Source organism: Ascidia mentula, chromosome 3, assembly GCF_947561715.1.
Source record: "Ascidia mentula chromosome 3, kaAscMent1.1, whole genome shotgun sequence".
Lineage (NCBI taxonomy): Eukaryota > Metazoa > Chordata > Ascidiacea > Phlebobranchia > Ascidiidae > Ascidia > Ascidia mentula.
Window position 1 is genome coordinate 15897891 of NC_138568.1, and position 22059 is coordinate 15919949.

The 22059-nt window shown below is 34.7% G+C and overlaps 3 protein-coding genes across 3 annotated transcripts; 2 read left to right on the forward strand and 1 right to left on the reverse strand.

The window, feature by feature from the left end:
• The first annotated feature begins 752 nt into the window (after window positions 1-752).
• On the forward strand, window positions 753-3807 carry LOC145894484 (cyclin-H-like). The gene is made up of 7 exons (XM_082983092.1): window positions 753-1007; window positions 1321-1538; window positions 1800-1904; window positions 1971-2084; window positions 2260-2378; window positions 2523-2688; window positions 3164-3807. The coding sequence occupies exons 1-7, from the start codon at window positions 878-880 to the stop codon at window positions 3299-3301; spliced, it is 990 nt and encodes a 329-aa protein (XP_082839218.1). The 5' UTR covers window positions 753-877; the 3' UTR covers window positions 3302-3807.
• Window positions 3808-3911: 104 nt separating this feature from the next.
• On the forward strand, window positions 3912-8046 carry LOC145895076 (platelet glycoprotein 4-like). Its single transcript, XM_082983827.1, has 14 exons — window positions 3912-4031; window positions 4382-4557; window positions 4728-4884; window positions 5414-5629; window positions 6119-6213; window positions 6270-6319; window positions 6488-6557; window positions 6707-6891; window positions 7086-7204; window positions 7384-7457; window positions 7520-7615; window positions 7676-7793; window positions 7868-7913; window positions 7974-8046. Exons 1-14 carry the CDS (start codon window positions 4005-4007, stop codon window positions 8027-8029), a joined length of 1485 nt encoding a protein of 494 aa, XP_082839953.1. The 5' UTR covers window positions 3912-4004; the 3' UTR covers window positions 8030-8046.
• Window positions 8047-8534: 488 nt separating this feature from the next.
• On the reverse strand, window positions 8535-12432 carry LOC145894181 (dehydrogenase/reductase SDR family member 1-like). The gene is made up of 8 exons (XM_082982670.1): window positions 12262-12432; window positions 11484-11633; window positions 11066-11145; window positions 10729-10861; window positions 10534-10668; window positions 10205-10274; window positions 9471-9551; window positions 8535-9030 (listed from the first exon to the last, which is right to left on the reverse strand). The coding sequence occupies exons 1-8, from the start codon at window positions 12406-12408 to the stop codon at window positions 8861-8863; spliced, it is 966 nt and encodes a 321-aa protein (XP_082838796.1). The 5' UTR covers window positions 12409-12432; the 3' UTR covers window positions 8535-8860.
• Between the last annotated feature and the right edge of the window lie 9627 nt (window positions 12433-22059).

The window sequence follows — 22059 nt, forward strand, 5'->3', positions numbered from 1 at the left end:
AATCCCGGGTGCTTTCGACGTACGAAAATGCCGTTCGGTATTGTTCGGTCGCGACTCCACAGGAAAAAGAATGGAGAGAAATTACGCATTCACATGCTGTAAACAAAATTGCCAACACAATGACAGCTATTAAATTTTCAGGTGAAGCAACAAAACGACCTGGTGAAATTCCCCCTCTTTGACCTCAAAGGGTGTTTGAGTAATTGGAAACACTATTACACATAAACTGGTTGCACATCTTCAGCCTAGCAAATCCGTTTTTGCCGAAGCAAACTTTTCGCGCGTCTTTGCAGAATACAAGGTTGTGTACCAAGTCGTGTTAAGCATAGCTTATTTCACTTTCTTATACCAGCAAGGAGTATGTGTAGGTTTTGACTTCACACAAACCATTATGTTTTACACAACCATTAACCCCGAACCTGGATATAAAAAATGGAAATGTGACATGGTATTTAGAGAGTGGATTTCCAGGTTGTAATCACTGCTTCAAGCCAAATACAGACACACTGTGCAACATAGCGTATTGCCAACTTTTTCCTTTATTTTACTGTAAATAGAGTAAGTTAGAAAGTTGTCAGAATGTTCTGAAACAATCACAAGATCAGGTTTGTCGTCAGTTCCTCATATTTGAATAAAAAAAATATTAACGAATGGAATAACTAATACAGCGGAAATTCGATTTTAGGATTAGTATTCTATGCAGAAATAATTTTGTAAATACATTCATATCATGGGATTTAAGTGGAAATGGTACCTGTCAATCAAAAGTTGTAAACAAAAAAGCACGTTTGGTGTTGCAACTCTTGGGTTGTTCGGTTTGGGTTGTTTTGCGGTTCTCGGTGCATAATTGTATCATTAACTCCGCCAAGGGCAACACATGTTTCACAACAGCACCCAAAGAAAGTTTTGGACGTTTTCTACTGAAGATGAAATAGCAAAATTGCGACAAAATTCAAATATTGCGTATCGGCAGAAGTTTTGCTCTAAGAACAGGAATGTTTCTCCAGGTAAATCTGACATTCTATGTGGTAAGGTAATTTTAGAAATCAGTTTTTTTTTTGCAATTTTTTTATTCCAAATGTAATCACGGTGTTTTTGAACTGAATCAGTTTGAGGAAAAAGGTTTAATAACATTAATTCCCCCTTATCCTGAAAAGTGTTATACTATTCCAAAAAACTTATTCCAAAAGATGTAATTTGTGCAAAAGATTGCATGGCCAAATTGGAGGTTTTTGCATATTTTGTTGTAAGGATTGCAAATAATATTGTGAAAATTTCTTTCCAATGAGACAGTAGGGTTACAACTTATGTTTATTTTAGATGACGACAATTTCTTTATTACTGTAAAAGAGCATTGTTTATTGGTTCGACATTATGAAGAAGAACTCAAAAGCTTCTGTTGGAAATTCAATCCACCAATGCCGCTTAATGCGATTGGAACTGCTTGTGCTTATATGCGAAGGCTGTACCTGCGAATTTCTGTCATGAATTATCACCCCAAGCTTATGTACTTAGTTTGCATTTGGCTAGCTTGTAAGGTGATATACTGTTTTGAACATATGAATGTTTCTTTACATAACTGGCTAATTGCAGAAAATTTCTCATCTGTCACATTGGGTATTCATAATGTGGTAATTGAAAAATTGCTGAATTTTTTGTGTACTGTGTGCATGGTTAGTCAGTCAGTTTAATATGCACCATGAAAAGCCACATAGATAAATAGTAAATCGGGTAAATTGGCGCACAGCATATTCGAAAATCTTTGGCATCAGTTAAATAGATGTTTAATGCTTTTGTAGACTGAAGAATTCAACATTTCCATGGAACAGTTTGCCAAAAGTATATGCGAGGAAAATGAATTGATCCGTGATGCCATTTTAACAATGGAGTTACTGCTGATCCAGGTAAACCAGTTCAATAAATCTTATTGACTGTATTCGATAACAATATATATGTTTTGCAACTGGTAGCTACTTAATTTCCACCTCACAATACACAACCCATTCCGGCCACTTGAAGGATTTTTCATTGATCTGAAAACAAGATTACCAGCATTTCCAAACCCAGAACAACTCAGAGAATATGTAAGTTGAAAGTTAGTTTAAGTTTATGGTTGTGCTTTGCTGTTCAGTAAATTTGTATTTCAAAGCCATTTTTATTTTTAAAATATTATAAAATATTTTTTTCAGAGCAACAAACATTTCAGTTACAGTAATGTAATTGCAGTTTTAACAGAACAACAAATGAGTTATTTTGTAGGCAAAAGATTTCCTCATTAAAGGGCTAAACACAGATGTCACTTTACTGTTTGCTCCCTCTCAAATTTCTCTTGCTGCTCTTCTGTCAGCTGCATCGAAAAGAAACAAAAACATTGACAGGTATGAACCCTGTAACTGTTAATTCATCCTTGTATTTGTCTGTAAATGCTCATGTGGTTAAGTTTGTTGGTTGCCTTGCTAAATATTCCATCTTACTTGCTGCAGTGATCGGAGGAATTTTGTGAAACAAGTTTTGTTTTTCAGATATGTGACGGAGATTCTTCTTAGCGGCCAACCACAAGAAGTCTTGAAGGAAACAGTTCAGCGGATAAAAAAAATTCGAACTATTGTGAAAAGTGCTAAGGGAACAAAAACACCAACAGAGGAAATCGAAATTTTGAAACAGAAGCTGGAGAGATGTTATGACAAGGTATGGACACAAAAAATAAATGACCAATTTAACATAGCATAGCAAGGAGCCTAATTTAATTATAATTTGTAGTGTATGGCGACGAGTAAAAATCTTCACCAAACTAATTTAACTTGAAACTAATCCCAAAATTTGTTGAAAAATTTGATTTACTTGCTTTGCTTTTTATTGGTTTTTTTTTATGTAAAAACAGTCCAGTTCATAGCACAGATGATTGTCACAGCAATGTTCAAAAGGTTTGCTTAATGATGATCAGCATGTTAACTTTATCTTTTCTATTTTAAAGTGTTTTATCCAAAAATTGCATACAGATGTGATTATTTTAAATGAAGCTTGTCATGTTGTTATGGCAAACTATTAAAAAGTCTTTAAAGTTAAACCGATTCATGAAAATACTTTTTATGAAATCTATTTGTTGCTACAAAACATGTTAGATGCAATTGTAAAATTAGTGATATATGATTTTATGTTGCAGTCTAAAGATCCAACTAGCAAAGAGTACATGGAAATACAGAGCATGATGGAGGCAGAGAAGCATGAACGACATGCCAAGAAGAGGAAACTTGAAATTGAGAAAAGACAGAAGATTGAGAATGACCTTCTAAGATTTTGAGATGTTTTTTCTTATTTCATTGCTACTTCTCCAATAAAGTCTAATAGATGTAAACCTTTTTTCTTTGTTATTTTCAAGAAAAAAATGAGAGGACATTAAAAATAACAGCACAGATTATTTTCATGATAATGTAGTGTTTTTTTTATATATTTCACCACAAAAAATTTTGGCATCTTAACATATCGTACAAAAGAAACTCTTTAAAAAAGCAGCAAGGTGTAAAAGTCATGCTTTTATCGATCTTTCCTATATGAAACTTATCATAAGCACGCTTGTGCTTTTGATCAGGAAAATGATTAACTTTTCAGTGTATGACGGCTATTGTTTTAATGTCACCCCCAACGAACAAACAACTGGATACTTCTGGGAACACCTGCAATGATTGACTCAGATGTAGTTGCATGATTTTTCTACTCTTCCAACCAAGGATGTTGGATTACAGATGTACTTTATAGCTTGTATGAAAAACTGTTTGTCCCAGCAGGGATTTTGTCTTTTTAAAATAAAGTAGAAGGTGGGAAGCAAATTGTTAGTTTGTGATATTTGCAGCAATTTATATCATTATTTTCAAGAAAGTTAGGACAGAAATAGTAAAATGGGAAGTGTCAAGGATTGTTGCAAATCCAAGGGCTGTCTTATAGCTAGTGGAGTGATAGGCACACTTTTGTTGGTACTTGGAATTGTCCTCATATGCATTTTTGATATGCTCTACAACACCATTATAAAAAACGTAAGTACTTAAAGTACAGTAATGCATAACATCATGTAAAATAAAAGGAACAACGTCCTTTGCATTTATACATGTTTACCTCAAATGTATTATTGTTCTGGCATCTGTTCGATTCTGCATCTGTAGTATATTTTTTATGCATTGCAGCTTGCTGTATGGTTGTTTGTCTACCTGAGGCGTATGTATGTAATGTCAATATTATGTATCACATTACAATGTTTACCTTGCAGACCCAGAATGATAAATTGTCAACTTACAGCAGGGATAATATTAATCACTTTCCAAAACTCCATATATATTATTTTTTGCGTATATATATATACTTATTTAAAGATTGCAATATATTGCAGCAAACACAAGTGGTGCCTGGAACTGTAATGTACAAACTCAATTGGGCAGAGGTGGAGACGCCAGTGTACCGAAGTTTTTATTTATTCAATGTCACAAACAAAGAACAATTTCTTTCCCAAACTTCTGGAAATTATGTAAAGCCGATACTGCAGGAAATTGGACCTTATGTGTATAGGTTTGTTACATTTAATTAGGTAATCCAAATTATCTAAATGAGCATTTTTGCTAAACTTTTCCTTTTTGAAATTTTGCTAGTCTTGTTGCATGTAATATAAAAAAATGCCTAATTTGTTTGCTGATAAAATTTGTTGGTCTTGCACATATCTCTGTTAAACAAACTTTCAGGGAATATTTAAAAAAGGAAAACATTGATTATCGTGACTACAACAAAACAACTCGGCAACAAGTTTCGTTTCAACAAACTGCCACATTTTTCTTTGAGCCAGAACTTTCAAATGGAACAGAAGATGATGTTTTAACAGCACTAAACATTATTGTAACAGTAAGAGTATTTTCTTGCTACAAATGTTTTAGCTAGATGTTAATAACTGCATGGATTTCTAATGTTAGCAATATGTAAAATAGTAGCTGTTGTTGTTTATGAATGCAAATTATATTGCTGTGAATCTTTGTTTAAAGATTAAATCTTTTTGAAAATTCTAGTGTTTAGAATTTATATGAAAAAATGAAACATAAATCATCAAATCTCCACATTTCAACAATTTATTGAAAATTCTTTTGCATTTTTTATAATTGCACACAAGTTTGTAGTGTTTTGTTTTGATGAGCTAAGTTCTGATTTGTGAAATTATAAACGTGTTTCACACATTCTTCTTCACAAATCACATGGTAATGTTTACAAAACATGTTACAGTCGATTAACAATTAACAGGCTTTTGTAAATACAAGTTAAATTTGTCACCCATACAATGGTTTACAAAAGTTTAAACAAAGGGGCTTGTGAATGAAACCACATGCATGAAAACAATAACTATATCATTGATTTATTGGTCTGTTTGTATTTCTTTCAGTTAATTCCTCCGTTGCTTGACAATTTTCTTGATGGCCCCGCTCTTACTGCTGCCTATGCGACTTACAATAAATTGGTAAGGGACACCAATTCCAGTCTGTTGTTTACAATGACGGTTGGAGAATATTTATGGGGCTTTCAAGATCCTCTCCTGTCAATACTCCTTGATCTTTTGTTTCCTGATGCTGAGTCTGACGTGTTTGGAGTTTTTATGCTCGTAAGACGAACCATGATTTGTTGGTTTATTTTTGTAACTTATGGTGTATTGCTTGGGCTATTTTTGTTACTCTGTGATGGCTCTTGGGGCAATAATGTTAACATATACAAGCAATGAGCCACTATTTATCAGTATACTTCAGACTTTTATAGGCACAGACCATTTTTAAAAAATATCAAATCTGCAGATCCCCACATAAATTTATCATGACTTCCTATCACAAACTAAGTGAGCATTTCTTCAATTAAAATTTGGATGTGACATGACACAAAAGGAAAATTTTAGGAACAAACTTAAAATTGCCTAAAAGTGTTTGCAATTACAGCCCCCATGAAAACATTTGCACATACTTTGGGTCTGTGAATCCCAGTTAGGCACCACTGGTCTAATGGAAGCCTCAATAAAATAAAATTGTAGATATGTGTTATATTGATTTGATTAGTCATTCATACTCAAAATTTATGTTGAGTTTTTGATACATTTTTGCAGACCAATATGTCAATTGGTTGGCGAGATTATCAGGTTTACACTGGAAAAGGTGATTACAGACTCACAAACCAAATAACCAAGTTCCAGAACATGAGGTCAGGCACCTTTGTTTAGCAAATTTTTTGTTCTTTTAATTTGTTTGTTTTTGTAGCATTCTTCCTTACTGGGGCAATGACACTTGTAACCAAATTAATGGAACAGGTAACACATTAGTTGACCCTCTATGTTGCAAATTTCTTATTAACACCATACTTGATACTTTTGGTGCGGTAAAATATGGTATTAAATTACTTTACAAATTTATTTTATACCCACAGTTCTAATTAAAAATGATAAACACATATATTGAAAGCATTTATTGATACTTAGATGGAACAATGACAGCTCCTTTTATGAACAAAGAGGATCGTGTGTACTTTTATGTTGATGAAATATGCAGGTTTGTCATTTGCAGTACTACAAGTTATTCTTCATTCTTAGGTTGTCTGATCTGGTTTGCAATATCTCTTCAATCCCCTTTACAGTATAACCAACTTCAGGCAAATTCAGAATGACAAAATATTAGTTTGACATTAAATCTGCATGCAGATCGATGTATTCTATCTATGAACGTGATACGGTGGTCCACAATATCAAGGGCTGGAGATATGTTGTTCCACCAGATGTTTTCATGTCCCGTTTAAACAATGAGGAAAACAGTTGCTTCTGTGTTGACCCAGATCACATTACATGTCAGTATGATGGAGGCAACTTAGTGAGCACTTGTCTGTTTGGTGAGTTTATTAAATCTTTACCTTTCATGGGTCATGCATAGCCTATTTAGTAGATCTTTTAAGTAATTTGCAACGCAATAATAAATTTAACCATACATGTGTGTGCAAACAAATGCCATGATTTAAGAAAAGTATTAGCAACACATCTGGCAAAACTTTACAGAATTTATCCTTATCCATTGTTATTTTATTAGGTGTCCCACTATTTGTAACTTTCCCACACTTCCTTTTTGCGAGTGAATATTATTCGAGCAAAGTGGTTGGCATGCACCCTGACGTGGAAAAGCATGAGATGTTTATTGTTTATGAACCAGTAAGTATAAACTTTTGTGACGTAAAAATTCTTTTTGCATAAAATGACCATCCTCACATATTTAAAACCAACCAATATTTTACACCAAGGTCTCAGATTTCGTAGTTTTTGTAAAAACTTTTCCTTCCCTTTTAAATATTTTAAAACAAGCATGTGTTACTTTTTGACAATATTTGTAGACAACTGGTGTGGTTATTGATACACAAAGTCGACTTCAACTAAACTTCTTTCTTGAACCCAACCCACGAGTGCCGTATGTTTTTGTATATCCTAATGCTCTTTATAAGTACTAAGCCCAAACACCTGATTATGCAGAATTTTGAATAAAATACAAGAACAGTTTGCATTTCCAATGCTTTGGCTAAGAGAAGGAGCAACTTTAAGAGAAAGTGATGCATCTTGGTTGTACATGTGAGTTTTTGTGTCAACATTTTCCACAAATCATTTAATGTTGGAAACTGTATTTTTCAGGTTACTGTATCGGATAGATGAATTGATGTTGGCAATTGAAATAATTTCCATTGTTGTTGGTGTTTTTCTTTTAGGATGGGGAATAGGCTACCAACTGCACGCCAAGCGAAAACAGAAGGTGCTTATATGGTGATAAATAAATGTAGTATTTTAGGGAATGTTGATCCTTTTTACTGACTTGTAATTGCGTAGTTGCAGGAGAAAGTAAGTGAACATTCATTGGACAAATCACACAAAAGTAAGTATGAAAAAACATGATGTTAAACTAAGAAAAGTAGTGGAATTTCTTTTTGTAAAGCTCCCAAACCAGCAGCTGCTCGAACCATATCTACAACACAACTTATTACCAACTGAAAGGAAAGGTTTTGATGGCAGCAAACAAAAAATTAATTCATTGTGTACCATTTTCATCCCACTGTACCACTACTATTCCATGTTCACAGCGTTTTTGTCAATGCATATTTTAAAACTTTATTGTTTTTTTCTACTTTGACACTGTTGATTTGGTAATATGCATTTGTATGATATAGTGTATTCCATTCGCAAGTGTGCTTTAAAATATTATCTTTCAAGTGCATTATTCGTCAATCACAATTTAAAAACAATAAACTCTGCAGTCATACAAACTAAACACACCAGAGAAAAAACAAATTGTTCAACAATGAAGCAGGGATCAAAATGTTGCTCCAATCCACTCTTTTGACAACACCTTGTACATGAACAACAAATTGACAAACTTTGGCCTGAAATTCCCTATGTCCAGATCAAACAAGTCTCTGATTATATCTTGAGTCACAGTTTTTATTTTATGTTTCATATACATTTTTCCACTAATCGACATTGAAGCTTTATTGCGGAGTGCATAGAATTATTGAGTGAATTTGCAGATGAGAAACAGTGCTTAGCATTAAATAGAAAGAATATGTCAAAAATAATACAGAAATCACAAATTGCAAGAAAATCTTCTGTAACTACACATGAACATGGCGAAAAAATCAAGTTTAAATAAAGATTACCGTCAAAACATACAACAATACAAACTGTCTAATTGCAACCAATTGCACACAACATATTTTAAGGACCAATTTATGCCAATTAGGTTTGAAATCAATAACAAAATTGATTTACGTAATTTAATAATGCAGTTTGGTGACAGAACAAACAACTAGCAATAGCTTTCACACATTAAGAATATTTGCTTGGATTCTTTCTTTCATTTGTTGCACTGTTTGCTGCAAGGAAGGTTAAAACGGGCAATGGAATCCTAATAAAACCTGGAATGTATGTTGCAAGCCACACCGCCCCAATTCCAACAGCCATTGATTTCAGACTTCTCATGCTTGCCGGAAAGCGACCTGAATGAAATGTGGAAGGAACAAGTTTAACACTTCTCTTTATTTTACTTTGCCTGTATTAACAGCTTGCATAAAATTACTGAGAGTGGCTGAAAACATTAGTTTTCAACCATTCACAAATATCTTGGCATGTTATTTTCTTTTAATGGTCTTAGAATAGTTTTAGCTCACAGTTTTTTTACACAAATCATATTACAAAGTAATTACTGAAGCTATTTATGATTATATTACCTCACTGCACTGCATTATGTAGTAATTGATTGCTTTTCTAGTAGAGGATGCTCATATTGATAATAAATTACATGTTTAACTTCGCCAACACAACAAACAAAACAGTTTTTGGACAATGTTTTACTGCCATCTATTGCAATTTACCAAATTAACTGGTTTTCACCACAAGTTTTAAAAGCAGGCAAGCGGCGCACTTAAGCATAATTTACCATCAACATCCAAAATGTTGAATTCAGCTGCAATGTCTGTTGAAAGAACAACTTTTCCACTTCTTTTCATTATGTCTTGGTCTGTAGAAACACAAATTCAAGAACACAGGGAGTAAAAAACTGTCTTCTTGAAAATACGAAACAGATATAATCTCCATTGTGAAATAAAGTTGTCGTAACTTAAAATATGAATGTGTTCACACCATATTAGGGTGTACTGCACACCATGAAAAATTAGCTGGGAGTGCCGTACCACTATTTTTTCTGGGGGCAAATTTGTGGAGGCCTAAAAAATTTACACACCAAGCAAATAAAATGAATGCAAATACCAATCAGTCAATTTAAATTTGCATTGTCAAAGTCTTATCTAAGATATTTAAATGAAAGGGTCGCAATTTGTAGTAGTTAAACGTGAGTAAAGACAAGTGTCAGACCTAATACCTTTTTGGTAAAGTTGGTAAAACCTTGACAATTTCTATCGATCTTATTTTATGTACATTCATGGGCAGAAATCCCATGGGCAATGAGGTCTAGTCCCCCCAATATTTTCTTTTCTGGGGGACATATTATGATTCCCCCAAAATCTAAAACTTTTGATTTTTGGTGATTTATTCCCCCAAATTTTATAAGTCGACTTTGTCGGAACAATGAACTCATTGTTTGCCTCTCTGTTTATGGAATGGCTTCTTTGGATAAATACAATAATATTTTTTTTGTTACACTACATTACCAACCTGCTAAAAGACTTGCAATGCATTTTCCTGAAAACTCTGGTGTTTCTCCATTATCAAACAGCCATTGTAACTGAAAATATGTTATATTTGTTATCACAAAGTATAAGTTCCATAGCAAACAAATTATTTCCAAACAGCTGTAAACAGTCTCATTATACATATACTGAAAAATAAAAACTGTTAACTATTAGTTGTTTTTCATAGCATTTTCTTCAACAGTAGAGCAAAACTGCAAAACACCTGACCAAGCGTAGTAGTTTTGTGGAACAAAATCTTCAAATCACCATAAATAAAATGGTAGAGTTAATTTGATATCAAAGCTACTCAACATTTTTAGATCTAGATGATAGAGTTTCCTTTAGTGAAATGACTGCCTCAGTTCTCACTGGGCCAGGCCATAGAGACACAAATGCAACATTATATGGTGCCAAGTCCACTGCACAATCTCGTGCCATTCTGTCTTTCTGTAAAGTAAAAATAAAAATGAGCCATGTCATGCATTACAATGACACAGTGCAACTTACCCCAGTTTTACCAATACCATAAGCCGGTGTTTGAAAATATCTTACACCGCCAATGGAGCTTATATTAACAATCAGACCTTTTCTTCGTTTGATCATAAGGCGGGAGGCATGCACAGCACACTTGTAATGATTCCTGAAAGAAATGAATGCAGATTACTTATTATCTTTACTGAGTCATAAAAACACTGACAACGTACATGACACAATATAAATATATCAAATCGTTGTTAGTCTAAATATATCAAAAAGAAGCTGAAAATAGTGAAGTTTTTTCATATAAATAGTGCAGATTTTAATCATTTCAATTTTTTATAATTTGTGTATATATTGTGCTCACCTCAGGCCAACATTATTAATTGTGTCCCATCCATCCTCAGGTTGATCCCAAAATGCTTCTTTCGCATTCTCTATTATCCACTAAAAAATAAATAGACATTGCAGAGCAGTTATAACCATGCAACAACAGTTCTTTTTGGTTGATATATGCATTTTGTATCAACTAAATACAATTCGAAAATGCCAATGTATTCATTTCTCTTGTTAATTGGGGATTTCCAATTCTATTGCAAATTACAATTGTAAACATTTCCACCACATATATCCTGTCCTGCCAATAATTTTTAAAGTGAAATATATTTGTCTTTCATAAGAAAGTTGACAGATTTTAACTTGGAAATAAATGTTTCGTCTTGTGATTTACATTTTTCCCAGTCGCAAATTATGTGGTAATAAAGTTACACTGGAAGGCAACATACATTGACAGCAGAGTAGGCATTGTTTACAAGCAAGTCCAATTGTCCGTCATTCTCATTTGCAATCTGTTCAAATACTTGCTTCACTTGAGCATCATCACTGTGATCACATTGAATGGGAATACATCTTCCACATGCATCTCTCGTCTCAGTCTATAAAGTGGAATTAAGTCCAAGATCATAATGTACCTAGTTGAATTAGGATAGTGGTGAGACTGTAATATGTTTTCAATAACATATTTACACACCAGATTGGAAAAAAATGTCGTGCTCAAGAGGATGTATCCAACTTTTACAAAAATTTAACGATAATCTGCACAATATTAATGAGGTAATGCATTAACATACGAAAAACCGTTGCGATCATCTGCGCAATTAACGATTGCCTAAAATCCTTCGTGCAAAAAAACAAACCTTCCAATCTGGTTTACGTTTTTTGACACCTAATGATTGTAATCCAAACACAGGAACATGAATATATATATAGCACCTTCAAGACTTTTTTGACAATTCTCCTAAAATTATAAAATTTACGTGTTGAGACACACAGCAGACCTACTTTATTGTTAAGACACTGAAACTAATGGCTTACTATAAACAACAATAAAATGTGGCCATCTGTCTGAAGCTCAAATCACAACACTAAAATACACTTAACATCAGAATATCAAAACATTTTTGAACTAATAATTATCATTATCATGAAATTATTATTGTTTTTAGATATTTTGGTTTATTCAGCAAACATTTCATATGCAGTATCAAAACAAAAATTCCATACCTCCTTTTTGACAAGGTTAAGTTTCTCCAAACTTCTTCCAGTTATGTAACATGTTGCACCATTTATTGCCAGCTGAAGAGCAATTCCTTTTCCAATGCCTCTGGAAGCTCCAGTTACCAAGCAAACTCTTCCTTTTAGGTAAGGCATAATAATAGTTTTGCAAAAAACAAACTAACTAAAAAGCAAAGAAAATATTTTTTTCTAACATCTTTAACTTAACTTTCTTCAACGCACACAATAATGCAAACATTTTGCTGACTCATTGCCTTCTGCACCAAAGTCCGGTGTTTCTAAAATGCACAATGTCGCTGATGCCGCTAATGTCGCTAAATGCCGGTCGGGGTTTCCCCTTGAACCAAAGTGGTAAAAACTTAAAAGTTCTTTGATTTAAATTTACGAATTTGCAATAAGTGGTAAAAATCGTGTCGTGTGTTAAAATACTCCACTAACCTCATACAACGCCTTATTTGTGCCCATAGCGACATTGCATGGTCATTACATAAGAATCACAATAAAAAGAACTTATTTTAAGGGTAGACGACACCACGATCTTACATAAAAATATAGCGGTCCACAAATATGGAAGGAAAAATAACCTTCATTCAAGTATCTTTTCCCTTTTAAAGACAAATCCGTAAGTCAGACAAAACCACAATGTTAAGCAAGCCTGTAATTATAACCTGAGCAAGTCACAATTGTCATTTTATGTTTCAGATATATTTGCCACAATCGACATTGAAACTTGTGGGTGCATAGAATTATTGGGTAAATTTGCACATAAGAAACAGTGCATAAAGCTTTAGAAAAAAAGTCTTTCAAACATACTACAAAAAAGTATTTATGGCCACATAAAAACATTTTATAGCCATAGGAATTGAACAGTTTAAATTTGAATTATAGAATTCCTCCTTCCCGCTGAGTATTTTTGATTGCAATATTTGCGAAATCTTTTTACATCTTGAATAAATTCAAGCATTTTTCTTGTGCTTTGAGGTGGTTTGCAAAATCCGTCCAAGTTGTCTTCGCCACTTACCGGGTTTTATTCTTCATGATTTGGTCCCGACAGTGGTAAAATATCCTGGAACCAATGCTGGGAAGTTTCTATAATGCCAGATGTTTGGCACCCCATGTCTTTACTTGTTGTTATGTTGCTTGTCTGTACTCCTATCCGCCTCGTTTGCTTCGTCATTATTTATTTTTGTTTTTTCGTCCCTTCTCTGTCACTCTTTCTTCCTTCCTCCAGCATTGTATCAAGGATATTTATTTTTACGCCTAGTATACGTAACTATCAAGTTCCATTTTCTCCAATTGGCTCTTAAAGAATGTGAAGAGTCCTGATTTTTTGTCAATTGCGGGTGTAACCTTCTTTCTTATCAGGAGTTCTGCAAAAAAAAACCTGTTTAAATAAATCTCAATCTCGCCCAGTTTAAAAAACACGACCTAAACAAATCCGATAAAACATACTCCATCTGACGATTACTGTTAACTCTTTCAGATGCCTCACTAATGCAAACGGGCGCAGGTATTTTAGTAAGGCCATTGATAGGCCTTAAAGAGAATCTTTTCAACATCTAGATTCTTAAGTTTAATATTCCTTGGCGGCTTTTATATCGTATCTAATACAGCATATATATTGTCAACTCCACCTGCTGGAATGTAAGTGAAGCAAGATGGAAGACTTCCATTTCTTTCAACCACCTCATGTTTCTCCGGTTCGCACAACTGTAGTGGGTTTCGATTTGAAATCTTTAAAATTTTCAAAACAAACTTGGTACATGAATTTGGGGCATATTTAATGGGTAAAATTAATCACTGACCAGTTTTCGTTTCTTTAATATTTGTGCTTCCCACGCAGCTTGGTTTTCATTCAACGATCTATAAATTGTGAAATCTGACGAAAGGTTTTGATCTGTTTTGATGGCTGTGCTACCAGTGCTGTTATTATTTTCCACGGCATCTTTCGGTGTTTTGTTGCCCATCGAAGACAATACTTGCTCAGGAAGGTTGCGAATGTAAGTTTGCAAAGAGCTGGTGTAGATTCTGTACCCATGCTAGCGACTACGTTCGGTACCTCGACCGCATCAGAGACCGGTGGCAAAGTTTGCTTCTCATCGCCTGCACAAAACAACCAAAACACATAAATTCATGTAATTCATTTGCTAACAATGCGATTCAATCTCGCATCTGGAGGCGCCACATCGCAATTTCTACATCAAGGTTTCCTGTTTTTAATGAAAATCGCCGCAAAAACTGCGCTTGATTTTATTTGTAGAAAATTATTGTGTATGTGACGTTCATTATTTTGTGTATGTGACGTTCATAAGTTGGTCATAACTCTAGGGCAAATGCCAGCTTTTTCCAAACCATCGTACATGTATATATTCATCATGTGTTAGGAAAATATTTCACCAATGAATTATGTTGGCACGTTGTGCATGCCATAAACAGTGTGGTTTTAAAACGTAATTATGTCATCAATCTGTTACTTGACGTATGGAAAAGAAGAAAAGTTTTTTTCCAAAAAAATGTTTGTTTTTGTGTTCTAAAGTTACCATTATGTTCTATTTTTAGTCCTTATTTTTGATCCAGATCGTTGTCTGCCCTGCTTACCATGCATGTGAGATTGGTCCATATATGATTTCATCCAAACTGAATAAATAGTTTTGTTTCTTTGGGCTCGGCGAGGAGATTTTTTGATCGTATTACAATAAGGTTTACAAATCTTATGAAACGTAAGTAATAAATTATTTACCCGGTATTTCAGGACTTGCAATTTCAGTACTGTTGTGTAACTGGTCACTGTGTTTGACTTTAACACAATTTTTTCGATGATTTCCCTTTCAACATACCTAGCAATATTCCACACATGTAAACGTCGATAACACATTTGATAAACGTGGAATATTACCTCTTATATTTGTGAAATCAGGTCGGGACTTTATGTCTTTTAACTTGTGAATGTCAATGGTTTTCAGTTGCTTCAAACAGTTTAACAAATTGTTATTTACGGTTGGAATACTAAGTCCATATAAAAAGTTACCTTAAATATTATTTTGTCTTCATCTTTTCTGTCCATCGACTGTAGCACATTTTCTTTTGTGTCGACTGCAGGTTTTGGCTGGTAAATAGTAGTATCGTTTGTGTTACACTTTCAACGCTTCAGTATTTACAACGTGAATTAGACTTACATTTCCAATATCCGTGATGCTAGCAGAAGTACAATAAACTTCGGAATCAGCGGTGTTAGTGGCTGAGTCAGAGACTGACGCTTGAAGTAGGGGTTCACGCAATTCGAGAATATCTGAATAATTGGGTGATGCTAAGTTTGCCGACGAATGGGAAGACGATACAGAGCTCTTCAAACAAGAAGCACTTCGAGAGATTGAAAATACTGACGACTTTTCTGGAATCGACATATTCTTTGATTCCTTGGTCAAATTTTCGATGTTTAAAGCCTGGTCGTACAGTTGTGCCAAGTCCAATCCTTTTGAGCCACAAGATCCTGAAATTTAAAAAAAATATTGATTGTGTAAAAATTGATTGTGTAAAAGAAGTAAAAATAGTGCCTTGGCTGCAAGGCCTGTGAACCTTGTGTAAAAGAATTTTTTAGTTATGCATTTCAGTACCTTTGCTAGCGACTATATTCGGTACTTCGACATCATCAAAGACCGGTGGAGAAATTTGCTTTTCATCACCTAAACAAAACAGTAAAAAAATTATTAATTTTTTATTGAAAGGTTAAGTAATGTAAATTATTTGCTAACAATGCGGTTCAATCTCGCATCGGGAGTCGCCACATGGCACTTTCTGCTATAAGTTTTCCTGATTTTATTTATTTGACGTGTGGAAAAGAAGAAAGATTTTTTCCCAAAAAATCTTTGATTTTGCGTTGGAAAATTACGTTTCTATTCTATTTTCAGTCATTATTTTTGCGTCCAGATCGATGTAAGCCCTGCTCAGCATGTATGTGAGATTTGTCCATATATGATTTCAAGCAAATTGAATAAATAGTTTTTGTTTCTTTGGGCTCGGCGAGGAGATTTTTCATAATGATCGTGTAAACTTTAAAAACCTTGCGAATTGTAAGTAATAAATTATTTACCCGGAATTCCAGTACTGTTGTGTAACTTGTCACTGTGCTTGACTTTGATGCACTTTGTCGATGATTTCCCTTTCAACATACCTAGCAATATTCCACACATGTAAACGTCGATAACACATTTGTTAAATGTTGGATATTACCTCTTATATTTGTGAAATCAGGTCGGGACTTTATGTCTTTTAACTTCTGAATGTCACTGGTTTTCAGTTGCTTCAAACAGTTAAACAAATTATTATTTACGGTTGGAATACTAAGTCCATATAAAAAGTTACCTTAAATATTGTTTTGTCTTCATCTTTTATGTTTGTCGACTGTAGCACGTTGTTTTTTGTGTCGACTGCAGGTTTTGGCTGCTGGTAAAATAGTAGTATCGTTTGTTTTACACTTTCAACGCTTCCTTATTTACAACGTGAATTAAACTTACTTTTCCAATATCCGTGCTACTAGCAAATGTACCGGGAACTTCTGAGTCGGAAGGTTTCTGTTTATCACCAAAAATTCTGTTCTTAAACCATTTTAACAAACCTCCAGTTTTTTTGTTAACTGTCGGTTTTACTCTTTTTTGATCCAGGCGTTCTGAAGAAAATATTGGTTCACAAAACAACAGTTTTAATGCCTTAAACAAAATATAAGACATGAACTGACCTGGGAGGACCCCCCCCTTTTGGCGAAGAATTTCAAAACTTTTAATGGCTTCATTAATACAGACTGGTACTGGTATTTTTGTAGGGCCGTTTTCGGGCCTCAAAAGAATCTTTTCGAGATTCAGATTCCTTAGTTTGATGGTTTTTGAATGCGTTTGTTTTTTTCCTAAAAAGGAAGCAGTTTTTACGTGATTTAACACCAAACATTCGATCAAATTGTTAAAAAAATATTTATGTACCGCGGACTTTGTGAAAGGCGCATGCTGGAAGTGTTTTTCTCCTTATTTTTTCCTTCTTCTGCCGCTTTCTAAAATAGTCGACAATTTTTCGACTGCTGTGATACGGAATAAGGGATTCTCCTGTTTTCTTCAATGTCGGAGTTTGAGAAATTTCATTGTTAGTTCGATGTAGAACTTGCGACAAATCAGAAGAAGAAACGTTACCAGGTTTTTCCGGCGCAACACCTACAAAATGCACAGTGGCCGGTTAAAGGCAATTTAGAAACTAAATTATCCTGTTCACCATTTGGAATGTATGCGGAACAAATTGGAAGATTTTCAATTATTTCAGCTCTCTTGCATTTCTCCTGTTCTCCCAATTGGTGTTGGTTTTGATTTGGAATCTTCGTAACAAGAAACAAACATAAGTTTATGGTTTTGTGATAAATTTTTGAGTGAACTTATATCACTGACCAGTTTGTGTTTCTTTATTATTTCAGCATCCTTTTTTGTAACACTATTGTTATTCACATCCACTGGAAGTGGAATTGCAAGGACGTCTTTAGGTGCGATGCTGCATTTTCCAACATGGGACAAAACCATATGGATGTCATCCTCATTTACTTTAGTTGTGAAATTTAAACTAAAGTTGTCAGGAAAACCAACATCTGAAACCCACTCTTGCTCAGGGCGAGGAATATTTAAACTTAATGGCCAGCTTTGGTTTGCGTCTAAATCAACTGTATTACAAAATTGGACGCATTTTTCAATTCTGGAAAACGGCGGCAAATTGTCATCTCGGATTTTTTGCCATACTTGCAAAAGCGGTAACTCGTTGAGGGTTTTCGTAACTTTCGGCATCCCAAGAGTTGCTTCTTCATCGTCACTGGCAAAGATCGGCGAAAAACCAAGTGAAGTATTTTCGTCGTTCTCAATTTCTTTACAACCAAGTTCCTTGGGATGGGTTGTAAAGCGCCATATCTCGTACCCACTTGTACCATTTGTATCTTGACGAGGAAGGCGTATTTGAATACCAAACTCGTCAGCAGTGTGATGACCGGAGATTCTTTTTGATTTAAAGAACACACGACGCTCTTTAATTAGATCTCTTCTCTGGAGGAGATAGTTTGAGACGTAATTAGATTGATATTTGTACACTGCGAACAAAAAAAACAACAACATTACAATGTCTCCATATTTTAATAACTTTGTGAAACTTACATGGATTTTCCCCAATTGCCTTCAGTTCATTGAGTAACAATGGCTGAAAATGATGAAGGGGTTTGAATACAATAAATGCGTTGATTGCAATGCACTGTTGCTATAAATACTTACATATCTCGGAACACAGAAAGTAGTTAAATCCAAACCCACCATCCAAGGATGACGTAATATCGTGCCAACATCGGGCCTTTTCCAGGATTTAGAATTCAGTAATTGATTAACCAAATCCTTGTACTCTGTGTATAGGAAATACAGAATATTGTTTGAAATGCTGAAGATAAAACTAAGGACAATAACCAACCATTAGATGCGCTTTTACGAAATGGAAGCTGTTTATTTTTAGACCTCTTAAATTGGTCCAAGACCGCTTCAACGGTTTTCCCGGGAAACGGAAAAAATCCATTAACCAGAACAAAAAGTAGAATTCCACTAAACGATAAGCTATAGTTAGTGGACTGAATAAAGTGGATGTTATGAGACGACTTACATTGACCAAAGATCTGCAAAGATAGCGTTGTATCCGCAAAATTTCATCAATACCTCCGGAGCCATGTATGGTGCTGTCCCACATTGGTTAATAGGCCTAGTTAGCATGGCCAGGAGCCTTTCTTGAATATTTTTGTTGCTGTTTGGATCCAACATTGGAATCTCAGTGGCATAGCCAAAGTCTCCCAATTTTATCTCTTCGTCCTCCGATACAAAAATGTTTTCTAGCTTCAAATCCCTTTGGAGTGATGGATATTTTGTATTAAAAATGTTTGATTATTTATTTGCAAATTTAAATCCTACCGATGAGCGATGTTGTTTTCGTGCAACTTCTGCACTCCACAGAGTATTTTTTTAAAGTAAAATTTGGCAGTTGTTTCTGACAAATACGGTACACTTTTGTTCTTATGAGCCAAAGAATGCAAAACCTGCTTCAAATTGCCTTTTGCGGCATACTCCGTGACCAGATAAACCCGCTTGTCAGAAACAAAAACATCCAGTAACATTATCTAAAAATAATTTATTAAAACAAACAGTTTATCACTAACGATAAAAGATACGTACAATGTTAGGATGCCCAAACACTTTGTTCAAAATGCTGATTTCGTTGGGTACGCACTCGGCCAACTTGCTCAGTCTTGCAGCACCAAGATCAGCATAAATAATCTTAATTGCAACCTAGTATAATCATTAAAACCATTAAACAAAGGACGTTTCATATATTTTATATGCCAATGTTAATAAGTTAGTATTGTACGACATATATTTGTTTAACCTTTAGTTGCTTCCCAGTTTCATTGATAGCTCTCAATTTTTCCTTGTTGGCAATTGTATCTGCCATCACATTTGCCGAGAATACCCGGCCAACTGCCCCACCACCAAGAAACTTGCTCTCTGTCATGTCATAGCCTTTACTATGACACGCAGCTTTTTCCTTCTTCAGCAATCGACTTTGGAAACGACGATCCATTGTTTTCTGTTCTACACAGATGAGATTTTGCAACAATTTGTAATGTACAACCGCACACTAGAATGCAAAACGAATGTAATATATTTTCTCCCACAGCAACCAACAACTTGGCTTCCCAAGATACGTTTATGACGTCATAATGCTATTGTTTGAATTTATTTGAAGTTTTTTGTAATGGCTGGGTATAATTTGATTTGATATTCTTTAAAAGTATTACATATTAAAACGTGGGTGTGTATTTATGTAAAAACTGATTTAATAAAATTAAAATTATACGTTTATATCTTTCAGTTTGTGTTTAAGAGGACATATGGTCCCTTTTATCTAATCATAGCAAAATGCACTTTTTAGCAAACCAAATTATGCCACACACAAAATTGATGGAGACAAACTAGATATTTCATACAGGTTATGTTTTACTTTTTTTTCCTGTGTGTTTGTATGTCCATGCACACTTACAGAGACTTCCTCGAGTTTTTGTGGTTTTAAATAATACTTAACAATAAATAATAATAATAATCCTTGCTGTTGTCTGTGGTTTGAGGTTGAGAAAAATGTTCAACTGCTGTCGTTCGTCCAGTTAAAAGCTTTAAGACGTAAACTCTCGATCAAAATTGTGTTGCGTTATAATTTGTTGTGTAATTATTATAATTTTTCTTTGTATTTCAAAGCTAGCACTATGTGGGGTAGGTAATTGCATTTAACACGGCACATACACACGAAAGTTAGTAATAACGCTAGATAGTTAGCGGCACGTTCCACAAATCACGCGGCTGCTTGTAGCGTGCAAGCGCACCGTTGCAGTCGTGCGGGCATGAACATAGCATATAACCACCGAAAATAGAAATACAGCTCATCAGGTTAGCAGAAAAAAAGTTCTGGAGGATTGCGCAAATCGCTTGGTTAGTGCTCAAATTGGTTGGAACGTGAGTTTCTGGAGACAGTGGTTGCCTAATTGGTGGATGTGGCGTCACCATATTCTACCTCGGGGAAACACTTTAACATAAAACATGCGGATGCCAAAACATTTAACAATAGTAGGAACCCAGCGACCATCCTTGCTGTGTCTATGACCAATGTACAAAGCATATAGATCTCCAGCTAAAAAACTTGTATCTTGGATTTTCGTGGTGGCGTCACTTGTTTAAGTTGTATCACGTGTGCTGGTGAAGGCAACAGAATATCATATTTTTAGCCCGTGACTTGGGGCTAAAAATTTGATTTAACCCTAAATGAAATTAGAAAAGACCTGGGTAAGGCCGGGTCTTTTCTAATTTCCTTTAGGGTTGCACTTGTAAACTCAGACCGGAGATTACACAAACTGTATCGGTGTCCTGCGTCTTCTCTTTTAACGTCTGTGTCTTCCTTGACCGGAAAACGACCAAGTGCATTTTGATGTTCCGTTGACTTGGTATTCAATCTCGTACCGATATTGTCCAACAAAAAGTAGGCAGTTTGTTGCTAAAGCAGGGGTCGCTTTAGTTAGACTGAACAAAGCAATCAGTATAGTTTATGGTCGGTCAGCAAAATAAAATTCCTGCCAAAAAGATACTGGTAAAATATTTCCAGTGCGAAGATTATTGCAAGAGTCTCTTTTCGAATTTGGCTGTAGTGGCGCTTGATTTTTGACAATGATTTTAACACGTAATGGCAGAAAATTCTAATGAAAGTTTGAAATGAGTTAATGTATCAGCTGACAACCATTTCAAAACGCAGCATCATCGTTCTTGCCACATTTCCACGCAACGTTTGATCTGGTCAGTCCGTTCCGTAACACGAATTTCGATTTGCTGCAGAAATGAGCTAAACCAAGCAATGGACGAAAAATTTTCGGTGGTGACATGTTGACAATCACATCCAATATGGAACATTTCGAAATACATTCTTTGGACAAAATGTGGGTATTCCATTTGAGAGTATTCCACTTGAGGTAATGCAAATTCTCTAAACCAGTAGCTTTTACAGAATGTGCCACATTTTTGTAGAAAGCTTCACCAATAAGAGCTGTATAACCGTACACTTTTCTGCAATATCAGAACAAAATTCAATAACGCAGGAGTGTTTCATGGAAAATTTAATTCTACAGAAATTATAACCGTTTTTCTCAACAATAATTTTAAAGCAAACCGCTCTATATAGTGAGTTGTAATCGGG